The sequence below is a fragment of the Lygodium microphyllum genome, chromosome 1, assembly GCF_053477565.2.
Source record: "Lygodium microphyllum isolate KBCC chromosome 1, Lygodium_microphyllum_v1.1.10, whole genome shotgun sequence".
NCBI lineage: Eukaryota > Viridiplantae > Streptophyta > Polypodiopsida > Schizaeales > Lygodiaceae > Lygodium > Lygodium microphyllum.
Window position 1 is genome coordinate 35,775,968 of NC_141135.1, and position 19,252 is coordinate 35,795,219.

The following is a 19,252-nucleotide window of genomic DNA, read 5'->3' on the forward strand; positions in this document are numbered from 1 at the left end:
ATGGTGGACTGATGTGTAGTTGTTTCTTTTTTCGCAGAGTCTGTTCGATGCTCCTTTGCGACGGGATGAGCTTTCAAATGGTGATGATCTATAGCTCGCCCTTGGATCCCTGGAGCTCACACACCCTTCTTTTTTGGTCACGTGATCTATGTAAACATTTTCTATGTAGTAGTGATATCTTGCCATGATTGTACTAGTCGCTTTCATTATGCGATCATGTATTTATTTCATGTATCAGTGTTATGATTTAAGTACACTTTGTCTTTATTTACACAAGCATTGTACACAGTGCAGAAACTATTTTGTATGGCCCAAATAAAGCACATAGTGCAAGCTGCCCTGCCACCAAAAAAAAAAATTCCCTGTTACCATCACTATTAACGTCGCAAATTTACGTGCATACATCATTATTAGCATCGCAAAGCATCGTTATCAGCGTCGCTATTTACGTCAATATCAACGTCACCAATAATGACGCTTTTTGCGATGACGGGGGCAAATTTCTTCAATTACATTTTCGTCTCTTTTAATGTCAGTATAAGGCCTATATCTTGTAGTGACTACAAGCATGGATTGGAGGTTACAATCCCAAGTGGGCTATCTTGAAAATTCATGTGGATTCTTTATGTTTTAGTTTATCACTTGTTTCTATGGTGAAGGTCGAGATTGATGCTATGCCTAAAGTTGGGAAATCCATTGGTTTCTAGAGACCCTCTCATAAATGGGAGGCTCTCACATCATCACAAATTCTTAAAATCTTATCTTGACCCATGGTCTTAGTCATGAAAGGAAAATCTATGTTGTATGTTGTGTAACTAGATCCATGGGTCTAGGAAATCCATGTAATGGGTGTTTCTTATATGGGATGTATTCACCTTTTCAAATATAGAAACTTTATTCACATGAGAGCCCCTCCAAATCTCCCTAAAGGTGTAATTCATATCATTTCCTATCTTAAGCTAGTCTAAAATATGTCCCTTGTATATTTTGTTGTACCTACTACTCAAGCTCATGACCTTGTATCTTATCTTGGCTCTTGCACCCACGATTAGGCCATGATTATCTATGGTTGTTGTGCATGGTTCCCAAAGAGGAGTTTGCCCTCTAAGGTGGCTCTTGTATAGGGTTATAAAAGCGTACAAGATTGTGCACTCTAGTCTTTGGATATTCAACTCAAATTATCATTAAAAAACTTGACGTAAAGTAGTGTGGCATTGTGTTTTTATTTGAATTGCATATAGAAGGGGTTTAAAAAATGAACCTCATCTCAAATTTAGATTTACAATAGGAATATAAACATTGCCTTCAAAATTCACAAAAGGGGTATATAAAATGGTGCAAATTTTTTAAAAAGGGGTTTTTTAAATACCCTTTGAACACACATTATATAGAGGGTGGACTCGTTGGGTATATATATATACATACATTATATCTATCTATCTATACACACACGCACATGCATATATATATATATATATATACATATATATATATATATATATATATATATGTATATATATATATATATATATATATATATATGTATATATATATATATATATATAGAGAGAGAGAGAGAGAGAACTAGAACCAAGCTACTTCTTTGTGGAGTTGTTGTCTTCAACATGTTTTTTATCACTTCTTGTGTAGTTGCCAAGGTTTGGAAAAAGAAATTTAAGGAAGATAAAGTAAATCTTTTTCATCCTCATCGAAGAAGGAAATGCATTTTTTATTGAGATAGTGTTTCATGCATAAATGTGAAAAATATAACTATATTATGAGAAATTTGAATAGGACTTATTTCCTTCTTTCAAAAAATTGAGAAGGATTATTCCCAAGTTGAACAAGTTCGAAGTTGAAGCAAACCCATCTTTTCAAGTCCCCTCGCAGTTGCTATCTTCTTGCTTTGGTCATGCTCCCTCTTTAAAGTGACTCTCCACAAAAGACATAAAAGCCACATAATATTATCCTCATCAATCATATACCTTGAAATAGGCCACAACAAAATAGAATATAATGAATTTCTTGCAAATTATGCATGCCTTGTTTTGAAACTTTGTCAAATTGTCATTTTCACCATCCTTTACAAGCAACCTGATTTCAATTTACATGATGAGAGGGTTGACTATCGTAATAGGGCTCAATAAGACTTGAAGAATAAAGCCTCAGGAGCTTACTAGCTCAAGGGGAATGGTTTAAACGTCTCAAAAGATCCAAGTTTATGTGGGCCTCCAAATGTGACCTAAAGAAAATGTGGCTTTGGTTGGTGAAACTACCTACACATAGCCAATTTGATGTTAGTTAAGGTGGGGGATACTAAGGGAGGGAGCTATCTTTCATTGCTAGAGAAGGCAGCAAAAAGGTGGATTTTGGGGTAAGTTCTATTTTAGACACAAATAGATATTTTATTATGCCTCAAGGGATGCATGGTAGAACTCATGCACCCATATAATTCAACCCATGCTCAAACCACTACACCATGACTCCCTTGGTAATGTTTATTTTTTGTTGTGGGGGAAAGGGGATGTGGTAAGGGCAGAAGAGTGAAGTTATTTTAGGAAATGGGGGACTAAGTTAGAATATTTGATTCTCTATGCTTCCCTTATTTTTGGGACTTAGTTTGCTTTGTACATCATTATTTGTGTTTCTAAGATATAACTTAGGAGTTGTTGGTGTATTTGTTTGCATTTGTAAGATACTTGGGACTTACCCTTTATTGGTTTTTTGCATGTGTTTCTTGGGAGTTTGCATCTAAATCATGGTTAGGAGTTGTTGTTTATTGGTTCTTTACATGTTTTTCTTGGAAGTTTGCATTTGAATCATGGTTGTTAGCACGTTTATAACATAATATGTTCTAGATGCTTTGAAAATATGTGTGCATATACATGCATGCATTTGGGGACTTTTGGGAAGAGGAGAAGTGTTGTATTTTTCTTTTTGGAAGTGAAGATCGAGGAATCTAGGTGGGCTAGGGCACATGTGCGATGGCGAGGCAAGGAGGGGGGTGTGTTGTTAAGAAAAGAAATCTCTACTTGGGAAAAGGATAGTAGATAGAAGATAGTAGAGAGGTTGGTGTGATGTTATTGTTGAATTTGTTTAGGGTGATTGTTGAATTTGTTAGGATATCTCCACAAATGGGAGTGATTGACAGGTATCTGCAAATGGGAGTGATTGAGAGAGAGAGAGAGAGAAAGAGAGAGAGAGTTACGTTGTCAAGTAGGGCAAGCAGCCATTGATGCGATGCTTTTTAGTGGTGTGGTCTTATTATTATCATAAAAGGGGTGCGTAACCAGTCATCTAAAGTAACTTTTTGTATCTACAGCAAACACAAGTCAAGCCTAGGAGTAGACTATATGCATGCTTTAGGGTATATAACACACACACACACTCTCTCTCTCTCTCTCTCTCTCTCTCTCTCTCTCTCTCTCATATCATATGCCAACATATGCTAACGCCTTCCTGGCCTAGATGGAAAGTTAACCGGAAAAGTATAAAAATATCAAAAAGCGCAGGAGAACGAAACTACAGACGAGCATGCAAGCACACAATATAATAATTGGACACACACACAAACAAACAGCACATCATCGTCATCATCATCATATCGTCGCCGTGTCTCTAATTATCGGCCTCCGCTTCATTTCCAGCTGGTTGATTGAGATACGCATATATTTCTGTAAAAAACGCGTAGGAAATTAGTTCCGCTAATCGACAGGCAACGGCCGCCATTAAAGCTCCTTATCCGCAGCTGAACTACAGACAGATTCTTCTTCTTCCTCACCATCATTAGATCATTATCACGATCATCAGCTTCTTCTGATATAATCCATCCGACGTCGCCTTCTTCTATTCCTTATATAATTCATCATCAGCTTCTTCTTATATAATTCATCGTCGCCGTCTAATTCTTCGACTTCTTATATATACTACTACTGCAAGCTGCAGTATCTCCGGCCATGGATACACAACGGCCGATCTCCCGTTTCTTCTTCTTATACACCATAGTTGTACTTCTAGTGGCGGCGCACTCGATAGGGATCATATTTAGAGCTGACAGGATACTGAGAGTGCAAGCTCGCTCGTTGCTTCAGAATGGAGTACCCCCTCTCACCTTCCTGCCGGAATCAGCAACTAAGCAAGGAGCAGGTGATCATGCGAATCCGTAGTCCAATAACGCGCCGGCTTATGATTACTGATGCTAGTACTATAAGCTAGAATATCATTAATACATTCGTATCCTTAGATTGTTATATTTAGTAGTAGTAACAATTCGATTAGTCCATAACTCATTGTTTGTGATTAGTAGTGAGCTAGTTCTTGTTGCTTATGATTATGACTACTAGTGCTGCTTAGCCTCTAGGTCAAGGCTTTCAAACTTTTACAGACAAGGTTTTTTATTGTAGTTCGTTGTGTGTGACAAACAAAACAACAAAAATTTTCTAGAGACACGAACTTGCAAACCATCTATCATCAAGGTTGAAACTTCTTTTGATCCTATGTTATAATTATATGTAGGAATGCTAAGGCTTGCATTATGTATAGAAAGGTAAAGATGCCATTGATTGCATATATATCAATTAGGTTCCCCAAATTAGCAAAACCAAAAACCATTCCAAGATGCTCCCTTACCTACATGTATGTCAATAGGCAGCATCATAAGTACTTTTCACATAATCTTCATTACAGTAAATCATGATCAACTTGAACAATATCATCTTACCATTTCACAGCATTGAATCAAATATGGAGTGGTAGGGAGTGCATGTAACACACTAGTAATCCATGCATGTAGTCAACTAGATATGCAATTCTACTAAACCGTAAGCACAAACTCTTTGAAGTATCCCAATAAATCAAAAATAGATGTGGCATATACTCCTATCAATGGCCACATAAGAGGCCAGTTTGTACATGTTGAAGCCTATCATCTAACATCATAAGTGGTCCATTTGAGCATATTTATAATGCATTCTGTGTCTATATACTCAAGAAATTGTATTTGTCACCGGATATGGCCTATCAATATATTGAAACTTACTAGACACATGATGGCGGGTATATCAATGCATCACAAAGAATGGACCACCAATCCTCAAATCGCCTCCAAAGGGTAGATTACAATATGCTCATGGTATTATAGGATCCCCAATAGTGGTAGAGATTCCCATTTCTCCACATTTTGCAAAGCCCCTTTAAAAGTTCTACAATTTTATGCTGCAATTACATCTTAGAAAAGAATGATTTCATGTTTCAAATAGCAAATGATATCCTTGCACTTATTACATGTGTAATCCCTCCAAGAATTTCTAATTAACCCTGGTTTTCTTCTCTCAATGGAAGAGATCCATAATCCCACATTATTTAGCTTAAGGCCAAAAGAGGCCTATAGTAAACTAGATACCCCTAGTTACCATTGAAATGACTAGTTGAGTCCAATTCTAGGAAACGCAAGGGAATGTTTTAAAACCCCACAAATCATCTTTTTAAAAAATAAGGATCTCCAAGGGCTCTTAATGTACAAAGTCCTCAACATGGAGAACTTTCAAGGAAATAATTTCTTTGATTTCCAACATGCATCTTAGCTTATGAACTTATGCAATCAAATAAAAATCCAAGCCATGCTAATATTGTTCTACAAGATCTTATCCTTCTTGGTATTCCTTGGAAGGGGCTATTATTAGAAACAATTTCCATGGACTAATGGCATGAATCGCTTAGAAAGGTGGAATTTTACCTCCAAACTTGATTATACAAGGAAAAACCATCATGCCCATACCCAAATAGCAATTTTACCAGCATGGTTACTTTATGTGATTTAGCTAAGCCTTTTTTTAAGTTAAAAGGTACAATAAAAATTCTTATCAAATTTTTATTGCAACTATATTCACATTCACATTATGCATTAACCTTTACTCAATTATCTAAAAATGTTGAAGTCTAGGAGAAGATTTTGAGACCTTGGAACTAATTAAGAAGAAATCCAAAAATGGATAATGGAAGCTTCCACTTGTCTTTTTCCAATCCTTTATGTAAGGACTCAAATATTTGATGTTTGGCAAAAGGCAAGAAGAACTTTCTTTTTTCTTTCTCAAGCTTTGAAAGAGGACAACCACGTTCATTTCACATATTTTGAATAGGAGAATATGCATATAAGAAAAATTTACCTATTTGAGTATGGGAAATGTTTAGTGTTCAATATGTATTCGACAATATGATGATGGGGCATTCTCATTGCTTGGTATCCTTTGCAATCCAATGTTTTGGCTTAGTTTAGCCCTTAAAAATAGTATCATAACCTACCCCATGTGGCATATCATTGAAAAGCTCTCTAATGGGCCATATCATTGAAAAAGGCTCTCAAACATCAAACTTCAGATATCCATTCTTTGAGAATTGTGGAGGTGATGTGTCCAGGTCATATAGTGGATATTATTTTAGAGAAATCTTGCCAAACTCTTCAAGACAATTCCTTTTGTAACTTGAGCACACCAACTTTAATTTTTCTAAGAACTCATGCTAGAATCTATCCTGAAATATATTTTTTAGTATCAATATCTTTTGTTTTTATGTTCAAAAAAGATAACTTAGATTTTGACACTTCTTTCTCGAGGACAGTATGTGAGGTTTAAGGTATAATAACCATAAGTCAAAGAATGAAATGTATGTTTAGGCTTAGAAATAAAGAGGAATTATTTGGGAAAAAAAATTTGGAGTGCTTAGAAATACATATGTCCCTATATGTAATTTAGTTGTACAATCATATATTGCTTTCAAATTAGTTTTATACAATTGATCTTGAATCTTAGCACAAATATTTATGATTATTTATTTAGAAGTGCTTTTGGGTGAATATACTTATTCTTGAATCTTAGCATGAGTCTTTATGATTAGATTAAATTTAATGTGAAGATATAGTCTAAGAACTAAGAATATTGAACATGTAATACATTTCATCTATATAATAAATTAGTTTGTAAAGAGCTTGTAGTGAATGTATCATCATTGGCATTTTCTTTCTTTTTATATGCAAAAAAAAAGTACATGCAATAACAAATTACTAACCCCTTTTGATAGCTTAACTCCTTGTTATGTTGTTTGCATTGTATGTTTCTATTAATAGTATGCTTGGATGGGAGCTCTCCAGCTTATAGCATGGATTTTGGAAGTGGTACAGGCCTAAACAATTGGATTGTGCATTTACAGGTACTATTTGAAATAACTACACACTGAGATTCTATCCAGGCTTTGTGGCTATACAAGATTAGATTTATGTAATTTTTGCTTGAAGAAAACTTGGATAAATTATGATTCTCACATGAAAATGGTAATAAGATTGTTATCTTTAAGTGGTATAGGGCGGGGGTTGGTGTGGGAATGCTAGTGATTGCCTTCAACGCTCTACCACATATTTGGGGTCCTCTAATTACATGACTGCCTTTGGATTTGGTGGCCTCCTCAGCAACTCTCCTTCAGATAATCCTGGTAAATTTTGAAATAACAATCGCTAAAAGAGAACTAACCTTTGAGAAATATATTCATGTAAGAGAAAAGTAGTTCAACACAAATGATCTTGCAAAAACTACTAGATTGCATATTTCAAGTTCAAAAGCTTGAGGCATTAAAAAGGATGTCATGTTCATGTGAATATGCATGTTAGCCATGCCTAATGCATGGTATCTTCTATGCAAACTAGTGAAAACATTGATGCTAAAGCTAGTTACCCTTAATGTAGATTTTTACAATTGGAACCGAGTCTATGTGAGATATTGTGATGGTGGATCTTTTAGCGGAAATGCAGACTCACCTATAGAAGTCACACAACAAAATGGACAGGTAACTAATTGTTAATGACATAAGTGTTCTTTTAATAAATGCATGTTTTGGCTAAGATTTATCAAGACTCATAGCATGATATAATTAATATCAAAAGTATATACACATGCATTACCCAACTATAATGAATTCAATGATGGTGTGTACACTACAAAGTTGTTGTCTTTCAACAATTTTTTTGCATGGTATTGATAATACATTGGATCCGCAAAAGCATCAAAAGTGGTAAGGAAAAAAGAAATGGAATAAAAATTTTGAAATACATGTCGAAAACTACATCAAAAGGGGAGTGGTCAAGTGTCATATCTCAAAAGTTCTTGTTAATTTGATACCATGCTTTTCTAAAAGGTTTGTTTAGGTTATTGATGTTGATCATGAATGCTCATATGCTTTTTCCATGCAACATGTGACAAGTCTCTCAATATCAAGATATCACACATGCCCCACATGTGGGCCCACGTTGTGATCAAGGTACTAAAACTCCTTGAAAAAGGTTGTATATGAAAAGCACACAAGAAACCTACCGATGATCATATTCTTCCATAAAGGAATTTTAGGGAGAACTTGGACTACTACCGATTGGAGGAGATCATGGGAAAACCAATCAAAACCCTCTTATAAAATGAAAGCACCTTTAGACATGATCTTCCATGCACCACAAAGATGTATGCAAATCTAAAAGGGATCCTCCACTAAGGATGAAGAGATAAGTGGATTTAATTTAAAGTTTAAGGGATTAATGCATCTAGTATCCAATATGAAGGTTAGTTGAGATTCATAGGATATAGAAAGTGTCATTTCCATAGATGGTCCAAACTTTGCAAAGAAGTTATTTGTCACAAGCACTCTCACTTGTCCATGCATATGTTGGATCAAGTAGTGGTAGTAGGCACCATCCATAGACAATGGAACTTCTTCCTTGGAGGTTTATGAGGAAATAAAAGGCTATATTCCATCAAAAGGCTAAACAAGAGGAGAGTATGCCTATGGGGTAGGCTTGTAAAAGAGTCTCTCACTTATGGGACTGAGTTTTTAGCCACATCTAATTTGGGAGTACCATGACTATGGATATAGGAATAGGAGAAGAGCCTCAAGGGAAAGGTATTGGAAGAACCATGGATGTGGGAATGTGCAAACATATGAGCAAGTTCAAAATTAAACTCACGAAATTCACTTGATCCATTCCTAGATCTCCCCACTCTCAAGTGGCCTAAAGAAACTATCCATCAAGCAAGGATGCATAGTGCAAATGTTACCGTAGATGAGATGGAAGCTTGCATATGGTTGTGCTTTTAATGTAAGCGATCTCTATGGTTTGCACGTACTATAAAACATTCATATTACACCCTTGGTGCAAAATCATGCACTTATGCCCTTTGCCATTAAGGTCATGACTCCTAGATGGTGCACGAAGCAAGTAGATTTGAAGCACATAACATTTGATTATGGTATGAAGGTAAAATTCTTTTACAAATTTGTGAAAGCATAAATGGTCCCAATAGCAATAGTGAAGTTAACATGTTTGATTATCATGGGAAATTCAAAACATCATAAAGGTCAATTTCACTTGGTTCTCCTAGATTTCTTTTAACATGAATGGTTTACAATAGTTTCTCAAGGCACACAACCAATAATACACAAGACTCTCTCTCTCTCTCTCTCTCTCTCTCTCTCTCTCTCTCTCTCTCTCTCTCTCTCTCTCTCTCTCTCTCTCTCTCTCTCTCTCTCTCTCTCTCTCTCTCCCTCTCCCTCTCCCTCTCCCTCTCCCTCTCCCTCTCCCTCTCCCTCTCCCTCTCCCTCTCCCTCTCCCTCTCCCTCTCCCTCTCCCTCTCCCTCTCCCTCCCCCTCCCTCTCCCTCTCCCTCTCCCTCTCCCTCCCCCCCCCTCTCTCTCTCTCTCTCTCTCTCTCTCTCTCTCTCTCTCCCTCCCTCCCTCCCTCCCTCCCTCCCTCCCTCCCTCCCTCCCTTTCTCCCTCCCTCCCTCCCTCCCTCCCTCCCTCCCTCCCTCCCTCCCTCCCTCCCTCTCTCTCTCTCTCTCTCTCTCTCTCTCTCTCTCTCTCTCTCTCTCTCTCTCTCTCTCTCTCTCTCTCTCTCTCTCTCTCTCTCTCCAAGTTCTCTCTGCTCTCTCTCTCTCTCTCTCCCCCCACTACCTAAAGCAAAGGAGTAGCTAATGTTAGTAGGCTTGGCTAGCCACATGCTAGTTAATGACTTATGAGTTGACGTTGTGTGAGTATATTAGTTAGACATTGGCACTTAATCTTGTTCAAAGGGCATAGTTGATATTCTTTACAAAAGAAGTCATGAAAATCCTAAGTTGAGATGGCTTTGAGCTTCTCTCTAGCATATTAGCGTAGCAAGAGTGTTATAGTGTCAGAATAATGCACTCCATGTGAGGATATTTTAGTATAAACTATTTAATATATTACAAATAATACATGAGTAAACTACTTCATAAAAAATGTATGCTCAAAGCAAGTTTCTACATACATATAATTCTATGAAATGTCTAAAAATGTTAAAATTTCTTATTTACCATTTCATATGTCAAGTGTTTTGAGTAATTTTTCCAATGCCTTTCAAATTGAAGTAGGCATTGTAGATTTCTGAGCAGATTGTTGTATGAATGTTTAGATTGCTCTTCAAATCAAAAGGCATAGGTAAAATTGTAATTAGTGTGCTATTACAAGGGTATCTTACTTCATCCTTGATTGAAAAATACATGTACGGTTCTTAACATATCATGTAATAAAAACCTAATTTAGGAGACCCGTGGCCATGTCTTCTATTCAATGATCATGCTACAACTATTTTCTCTAATACATGTTACATATTATAAAATCCAAAAATTATTATGTAATAAAAACTAATCTAATAGAATCTACCTTATCTAAACATTACAAGATGGTGCTTGATGTTCAGTGTTTAATCCAAGGTGAAAGTCAATGTTCATGTCTATGTCACCACTTTGTTTTAAAATAAGAAAGCTCCAATAAAGAAATTAATTTTCAAGAACTTTTTTAGGCCAACGAAAAACATTGATAGAACATGTTTTGTATTGATGTTCATATATATGCCACCAACAAAAAGGGAAGAAAAGGAAGTTTCAATTGAGACATTACTTTTCAACTAATTTGTTTATAAGAAGGAAGAAATTGTTTCTAGAAGATGTCTTACATCAACTCTCACCCTCATTTAAATGTTACAAATATCCTACTAAGAGACTAATATTGATGATTTGCCTCATCTTTTTCCATCAATTATTAGTTGTTTATATGTTTGCTACCAGGCACATACTTAGAGATTTTACATGAATTTAGGAAACTTCATTTGACTCAAATAGACTTACTTCCTTCTAGGATAGTGAACTTCTTTTAATAATGATAACATTTTGAGTGCTTGTTGGAAGAATCAAAAGTTACATGATTGCTTTTACAAATGTCAATGATAACTAATTGCTTTTATGATACTCCCTCATAAAGCAGGCATTCAAGCACAAATAGTCACTTATAAAGTCAATGTCAATTAGCCCTTCATATTCTTCAATATCAAGCTATAATATGACTCATTGATCTTCATAAATAAGCTTTCTCTTTTACAAAGTTATGATTCTAAGAGGAGGAGATTACACCAAATATGAACACTAAGGGGAAATAGCCAACCAAAACAAGTGTCATAACAAGCCTCATTGATGTTATTTTTTTAAGGTTTTAATATGTTCATGCCTTTATTCTAAATTGCATCAAAATAATTTCATAATAGAAATGGAATAATATTTAAGGGATTATAAAGCCTAGAAGTAAGGGAAGCTAGCATGTCAATACTAAGTATATTATTTACCTTGATGCATATAGTTCACCACATCTAAGAACACATAGCTTGGAATGTAGTTAATTTTTTAAAGAATATTCCAAGTGTATAAAGCATGTGGAATGTACTTGACTAACACACACACACACACACAAAATCCCTTGGTTTTGCTTTATGTTTAATGAACCTCACATATTAAATTTGATATGTTGTTTTAACTTAGCAAAGTTTCTTTCATAAAACTTCTTATAGCATGGACCCAATGCTTGACATCTTATATTTTTTGTTTAACATTAATGGGATTTTCTCAGACAACATACCTTTATTTTCGAGGACAACAAGTCTGGGAGGCAATCATTGATGACTTGATCAACAAGGGCATGTCCAATGCAAACCAGGTAGTTAGCTAGTTTTAGGGTCTTGATGTAACATGTAAAATGATGACCCAACTATTTTCATTTTGCAATTAAGTGTAACAAAATGGGTGTATGCCTTTAATAGGCCATTTTGTCAGGTGACTCAGCAGGGGGTTTGGCAACTTTTTTTCATTGTAACCGCTTCCAACAAAAGTTGCCTCAAACTCAAGTAAAGTGTCTTTGCGATGCAGGATTCTTCATGGACATGTACACTTCCTTCTCTAATTCATTATTAATAATAGTGATAATCATCTTGACTAAGAAGAATTTTGGGAAATTTGACAATCCATGTTATAACATTGTGAATGTATAACAGACCAAATATTGCAGGCCTCTACTCATTCAAGGAATTTTTTCAAGCTATAGTGGCATTGCATGTAAGAAATTTTTTCTAGATTGTAAAGTGAAAAACTTAGAATGGCACTTTCAAAGTAATGAAATCATGGAATGTGATTTTTTACATTTCTTTTCAACTTATATTATCCAGAAAATCACATTGCTACCAACAGATTGTACCTCAAAAATGGACCAAGGCGAGGTAATTCTTCATTTTGAAGTATGTGATTCTGTGTGTATATATATGAGTATGCATGTATGTATGTATGTACACATGTTATTCTCTTAATAGTTTCTTTTTGGCTTGAAAGAGGAAAATGCCATTTTGGTCCTATGAGAAAGGCAAGATTTAGACACTAGAAACCCATTTTGAGTTGTATTGAGCTAAAGTCGTTAAGGCTCATAGAGATTAGCCTTTAATTGTTTACATAATAATATTTGGTTTTTAATGAGGTAAGTACTAATACTTGTTAAGGCTTCGATTCCTTCTTTTGATATTATTGCTTTACCTTCTAATGTTTTACTAAAGAATGAATAGAATAGTCCCCATCATTATTCTTTTGTGTAAGGTCTTATCATTGAATGCTCTAACATGATAGATGTCTTATTTCCTATTCTTATCTATATCTTATTAGAAATTTATTTCCTATTTTCACATTTACTTATAATTATCATTTGCTTATTACTTTCATGTTTTGAAAGCACCATAATGCTAGTTCTTATGATATTTATGTCTCCCTATGTATAACAAGACCATAGCTCTTGTTTTGTTTTTTTTGTTTTTTTTCTTGTTTGGAGAAACTTGCAATTTCTTTTGTATACTACCAAAATGTAGGACATAAAAGCCAAACATGTTGCATGCATCTAAATTAGCTAAAGTCATTAAAGTTAACCTCCATTTAGAATTAAATGTGCATGTTGCATTGTGTGATCATTGCTCAAAGTCAAATATGAAGAATAATTAACATATTTGGGCCCTTCTTTTGTACTTTATTGAGACTAACTTTTTAAGTTATATTTCTTCAACTATTCTAAAACATTGAATATTCAGTTGGGTGGTTTCACAAACTATCCACCTCTTCCTTTTTAGATGCTTTTACCTTCCACTATTTCTTTTTCTCATCATTTTCCCTTAGATACGATTATTTGGTTTTTAAAGTCTAATTTACTTCATGTCTAATAGGATGGATGGACTCATTGCTCTTATAGGGTCATGACCATTTGATGTTTTTCCACTTAGAGTTCTATTTTGTCTATTTTTTTTACTAAATTTGCAAACATTTACTCTAACATGGTGTTAGCCATTTAATGTTTTTGATATTTTATTCATATTTGCTTCCTTTTTCATTCAACTTTTATAAGTAAATTTTGCTCTTCTACTTACAACTTTACATGTTTCTCCATCTTGTAGCTCTTGGCCATTCACACGGCATTTGTAATTCTTTGTTTCCCTCTCCACGTTTACCTAGGACTAAACCCATTCTTTGGCTCCTATCCATCTTGTCGTGATTTGATTGATCTACCTTCTTACACAACTTACAAGTTTAATAAGTTGTAGGTTCTTTTCTATCATGCAAGTGAGTGATAAGAAATTATTTGTCACATCCACGTGATCTCTCTCTCTCTCTCTCTCTCTCTCTCTCTCTCTCTCTCTCTCTCTCTCTCTCTCTCTCTCTCTCTCTCTCTCTCTCTCTCTCTCTCTCTCATACCTTTCCAAATGATCTTGTTTCCTACAATCAATCTTTTAAGACTTTCTTTTGTTTTTGAAAAGTTGGATGCTTCCTTTTACATTTAAATCTATTACAACATACACTCAAGCACAATTTGCATCAAGGTGTAATAGGTAGTGAATAACAAGTTTCACCTTTTTTTTTATTTTCTAGATGGGTCTAATGAGTAGTTTTGATTAATTCATTCTATCGATAAGATTTTACAAGCCTTTGTTAGCTAAAATTTTCCAATACATTTTGCAAACATTTACCCCCAGAAGGAATGGAGGCCTTTCTTGATCATTTTCCTTTCCTTAAAAAAATTAAGACAAACCACTATGAATCTATTTTTATCACCACTTTTTTCTCTCACAAGCAGTTACATCTTAACTAAAATGTTGTCCATGCACAATCCCATCTTAGAATTAGACCTAGGTTAGGCCCTTATGTTTTTGTAACCTAGTTTACCTTATGGATTTTGGATAGAAGCTTTAAGTGTCTAGCTTGTGTGCACATGTGTGAGAGTGTGTGGAGAGAGAGAGAGAGAGAGAGAGAGAGAGAGAGAGAGAGAGAGAGAGAGAGAGAGAGAGAGAGAGAGAGAGAGAGAGAGAGAGAGAGAGAGAGAGAGAGAGAGAGAGAGATTTAACTTATTAGTAAGTTTTATCTATGCTACAAAATTAGTGCTTCTATCCACAATACAATTTGGGGAGCATACAAGTGCCATTGTTCCTATTACAAACACCATATGATAGCTTTCAGGTAAATAAAAACAAAAGCTTCCATCATGTCATAATGCATCCATTGGATTGTTGCTTTGGTTTATTGGATTTTGCATCTTTCATTATGTTTTTTGTGTTTTGAACTAGAAAAAAAATGTTCATCTAAATCTTGCTTCCTATTATGAATTTCTCTTTCTTACTTATTTGGCCCATTCCTTTGAATATACATGTAAGTCAATGTTCATGTATTATATAGGTACAATACATATTAGCTCCACCAGGATCCTACTCAAATGGGCTATGGGACACTTGTAGACAAGATTTGTCTTCATGTTCCACATCTCAACTAGCCATAATACAAGGTTCTCTTACAAATCCCATATCATGAATAAAGTTTTGGTGATCTTTTTTAGAACTTTGGCTTTATAAACATGTGATATTTTTTGGTCCCACATAAAAGTTTCTCTACTTTTGCAGATCAACTAAGTGGGAAAATGTTAGAAGCTTTGCATCCTTTAGTTGGCTCTAAAAATTGGGGTTTATTCATGCCATCTTGTTATTATCATACAACATCTGTGGATAGCAGAATTTGGAATGGAGCCACACAAATCAACAACATGGTATGCTTGATTATATCTTTAGTACTTTGAATAAGTAGTATTATTTGATAGAGTGAAATTACTCTTCCAACTAGCTAATAAGGTAAATTTTCTAAAACTCTTAAACATGTTCTTATCCAAAAATTTTGAAAAAGTTTTTAATTTTAATTTCAACTATTCTTATTTGTAGAATAACCATGAGATTAAGGTGAAGTAAATCCATTTAGACTTTCACATGTTTATAAAATTATTAACATATTGCAACAATGCTACCTAGAGCTATTGAAAACATTGGTAGTTTTCATCAAATTGTAATAGTCTTGCTACAAATAAATGGTGTATATGTCAAAGTACTTCCATGAAAGTTTCAACTTGGCAAACAAATCTTAGAGATGATTTTGATTAGAAGCATTAAAAGGTCCATGGTTTCTATGGAAACTCTATCCAAGGTGGCCATGAAAATGTATACTTCCCAATTGGTTTTGACACAAAGTCCATTTTTATCAACTACAACTTTCTTTAACCAAATAGCTACAAATGTTGATTTTCCCTTACAAGGCTAGAGATAAATGCACAAAAAAAAGGAGGTGAATTTAGATCTTCCTTGGTTGTTATCACATGATTTGCTAAAAAGTGCCACACTATTGGCCCTTTAATAGCATCTTACTCTAATAAATGCATGTTCCCAATACATAATTTGGAAAATCATGTAAAATTATTGCTCTTGGGCTTGCCAATCTACTTTAGTTTGTGAATCAAGCATATAGATTATCACCCCAAGAATTACTACATTCTTCTCAAGTGCCATAGGCCCCTTTCCATAGATGGAATTCACTATATAGGGCATGCATTAGTATGTTTTCATAATTAGGCATTCATGTCTATTTAAGTTATCACAATAACATTTGGGAAAAATATTCTATCAAATCACATTGCACCTCATGCATATGGATGTAGGCTTGAGAGGGGCTCCTTAAAAAAATGTAAACTAATGTATGAGGTCCTCTCAACATTAAAAAATGTGCACGAATATATGGGCAAGGAAGGAAACCATACTGGGTGGCTAGAGTTTTTTAGCCACCCTAGTCTTGGTCATTTATAGTAGCAACTATGTGTCTAGCTAAAATCAAGCAATTGGGCATTTAGTATATATGGGAAAGTATTTTGACACTCCTTTAAAAGGCCAAATCTAAGATTTTCTTAGTAAAATTATTTAGCCTAGACAAAAGTCATCTAGCATGTTAAGTGATCTAGTAGATTACAACCAATGGACTAGCCTATGAAAGAAGTTATTGGACAGTAAACTTTCAACCAATTTGGTAAATCAAAAGACTAGTTATTATGAATGTTTATCATCTAGCATGGTCAAGTGATTCAAATTGTTGAAAGGGAATCTTAGCAACATTCAAAAAAGAAAAGTACTATTTTGTCAAACATTTATGTTTACAAACTCTAGCTTGGATATTTGAAGTAGACAAGCATTCCAACGATAAAATTTCCTTATGTTATTGCACAATACCTTCACTTATTATGCTTCAACCTATTGCTTGAGATGCTCACTTACTAGATGTAATTTTTACTTCATTCACTAATATTGTAGCCAAGTTCTTCTAGATAAACTCAGTAACCACTCAAATGCACCAAATGATTGTGTAATTAATTGAGGGTATACGATAGATTTCATATGTAGATTTAAATGTCCTTCAAAGTTCTTTAACATGCATACATTTATGCATGCATATACTATGTATAGTATCCATGAATGTGTGTGTGTGTGTGTGTGTGTGTGTGTGTGTGTGTGTGTGTGTGTGTGTGTGTGTGTGCGTGCGTGCGTGCGTGCGTGCGTGCGTGCGTGCACGTGTGTGTGTGTGTGTGCCTGCATGCCTCTATGTGTGTGTGTGTGTGTGTGTGTGTGTGTGTGTGTGTGTGTGTGTGTGTGTGCGCGCGCGCGCGCGCGCTCGCGCATGTGCGTGCACGTGCGTGTGCACGCACACGTGCACGTGCGCGTGTGTGCACGCATGCATGTGTGAATGAAACAAAAGGCTCTTTCCAAAATTCAAATTGTCTTCTTATATATACTCACTTAAAGTTTGTATTTCTTTACTATGATGCCAAAACTAGTTGTGAAATAATAACAATCCATCAATTTGCCTTTCTTTACTATGATACCAAAATCAATGGTTAAATAATAGCAATCTATCTATGATTTTATAATCATTTATATGATCTAATATGAATAGTAAAATATGACACTTGATCTATCACAAGTATTATAATCAATGAGCACCTAGTAACATGCTCTTATGTGTTCTCGTTGTTTATGGAGGCACTAGGTAGAAGCATATATTAAATACCTAAACAAGATGCAAGATGTATTCACAAACTATGTGGAAAAAATTTAATGAATGAACAAAATGTTTACATTTTTTCACTTTGCTTTATTCTCATGCTTTGACACTCACATTCTCTATATATCAAAACACAAGTTTTATGTTTATTGAATAGATCTAGAGATGGAAATTTTTTGTCTATTGAGCCATGTTATTATTGTGAAATTTTTTTTCTAAAGAAAATCCTATATGATAAAGATCAACATCTTTATTCTACTTGCTTTACTAAAATCTCTAATATAAACAACTAAGCGTATTTTGTTATAAATAATCTAATCACTGGAACGTTTTTTGGATTGCAATGTAGAATGCTGCAACAGCATTTCACCAATGGTATTTTGAAGACGTATTAACTCAAGACATAGATTGTAATTATCCATGTAACCCCACTTGTGTAAACACATCTTGAATGGATGCTCATCTCAATCATGTTATATACCTTACTCAAAAGGATAACAATGTGAGAAGGGAAGCTTTGGCAATACCCTTAAATGTGCTCTATCGCATTAACCAATGTAATAGCAATGAGAATGCAATTCAAAAACAAAAAATCAACTACTCATCAACTCTCAATATTATTGTTTGAGATTTTAGTTCCAAATATAAAACTTGTTGCATAACTCTACTATAATTATATGTGTGAATGAGCATGAACACATATCAATAACTTTCAATCTAGTTATCCAAAAGCTACCTCCAAAGCTATTTTCTTTCTATCTCACATGAAATATGTAATGGCATTTCAATCTGAGAGAGAGAGAGAGAAATGGATATATGAATGGATAGCTAGATAGCTGTAACATAAGTGGATAGATAGAATGATATGATATATTGAAAAGAATAAATGTATAGATAGTTGAAGGTTTATGTTACTGATTATTTAATATAATTTTGCAAATGAGAAGATGTAGTACATCAGTATACTTAAAAGATGAACTAGAAAACTACTATAACAATATAGAAATTTGAATATTTTTGAATGAGAAGATCAAGAAGAAGAAGAAGAAGAAGAAGAAGAAGAAGAAGAAGAAGAGAAGAGCTAGTTTTGGCCACACACAAGAATGATCTTCTTCATTCCCTTTTTGCCTTTTTATAGATAACCCTAATCCTCTTTGGGCACCCACCCCTTCTTTACATGACCAGCCATTTTAGCCTTGGTCCTCTTTTCCACTTTCCTTCCTATTTGCATTGTGCCTTCACCCATGTCCATCTACAATTACAAATTGCACATGAGGGAGCCTGGTAGGTTGTCCTTGCACTTTTGTCCTCTTTTTCTCCTATTTCTTCAGCCAGGACACCTTTTTTTGCTTTTTCATGTGTCTTTAGTAATTTCTCTTTTTTCTTTCTTTGCACTGGGGTTAACATTACCCCCCCCCCCCCTCCTAGACAAGTGCTAGTCCTAGTACTTATTGATGAGGGCTCGGGTGGTTGAATGGTTGGCATGT

General features: G+C 34.8%; 1 protein-coding gene across 1 annotated transcript; it reads left to right on the top strand.

Moving 5' to 3' along the window:
* The first annotated feature begins 3,595 nt into the window (after positions 1-3,595).
* On the top strand, positions 3,596-18,380 carry LOC148040995 (pectin acetylesterase 11-like). Its single transcript, XM_087675430.1, has 12 exons — positions 3,596-4,146; positions 7,121-7,203; positions 7,356-7,482; positions 7,733-7,833; positions 11,950-12,036; positions 12,140-12,261; positions 12,371-12,431; positions 12,542-12,592; positions 14,781-14,858; positions 15,075-15,180; positions 15,296-15,438; positions 18,115-18,380. Exons 1-12 carry the CDS (start codon positions 3,957-3,959, stop codon positions 18,214-18,216), a joined length of 1,251 nt encoding a protein of 416 aa, XP_087531556.1. The 5' UTR covers positions 3,596-3,956; the 3' UTR covers positions 18,217-18,380.
* The last annotated feature ends 872 nt before the right edge of the window (positions 18,381-19,252 follow it).

What these genes read in the sequence shown, in the direction of transcription:
- LOC148040995 (XM_087675430.1), top strand. Translation starts at nt 3,957, where the DNA reads ATGGATACACAACGGCCGATCTCCCGTTTCTTCTTCTTATACACCATA. An exon ending in GCAGGATTCTTCATGGACAT is followed by an intron (nt 12,262 to 12,370) that starts GTACACTTCCTT and finishes AATGTATAACAG; the next exon opens with ACCAAATATTGCAGGCCTCT. An exon ending in TCAACTAGCCATAATACAAG is followed by an intron (nt 15,181 to 15,295) that starts GTTCTCTTACAA and finishes CTACTTTTGCAG; the next exon opens with ATCAACTAAGTGGGAAAATG.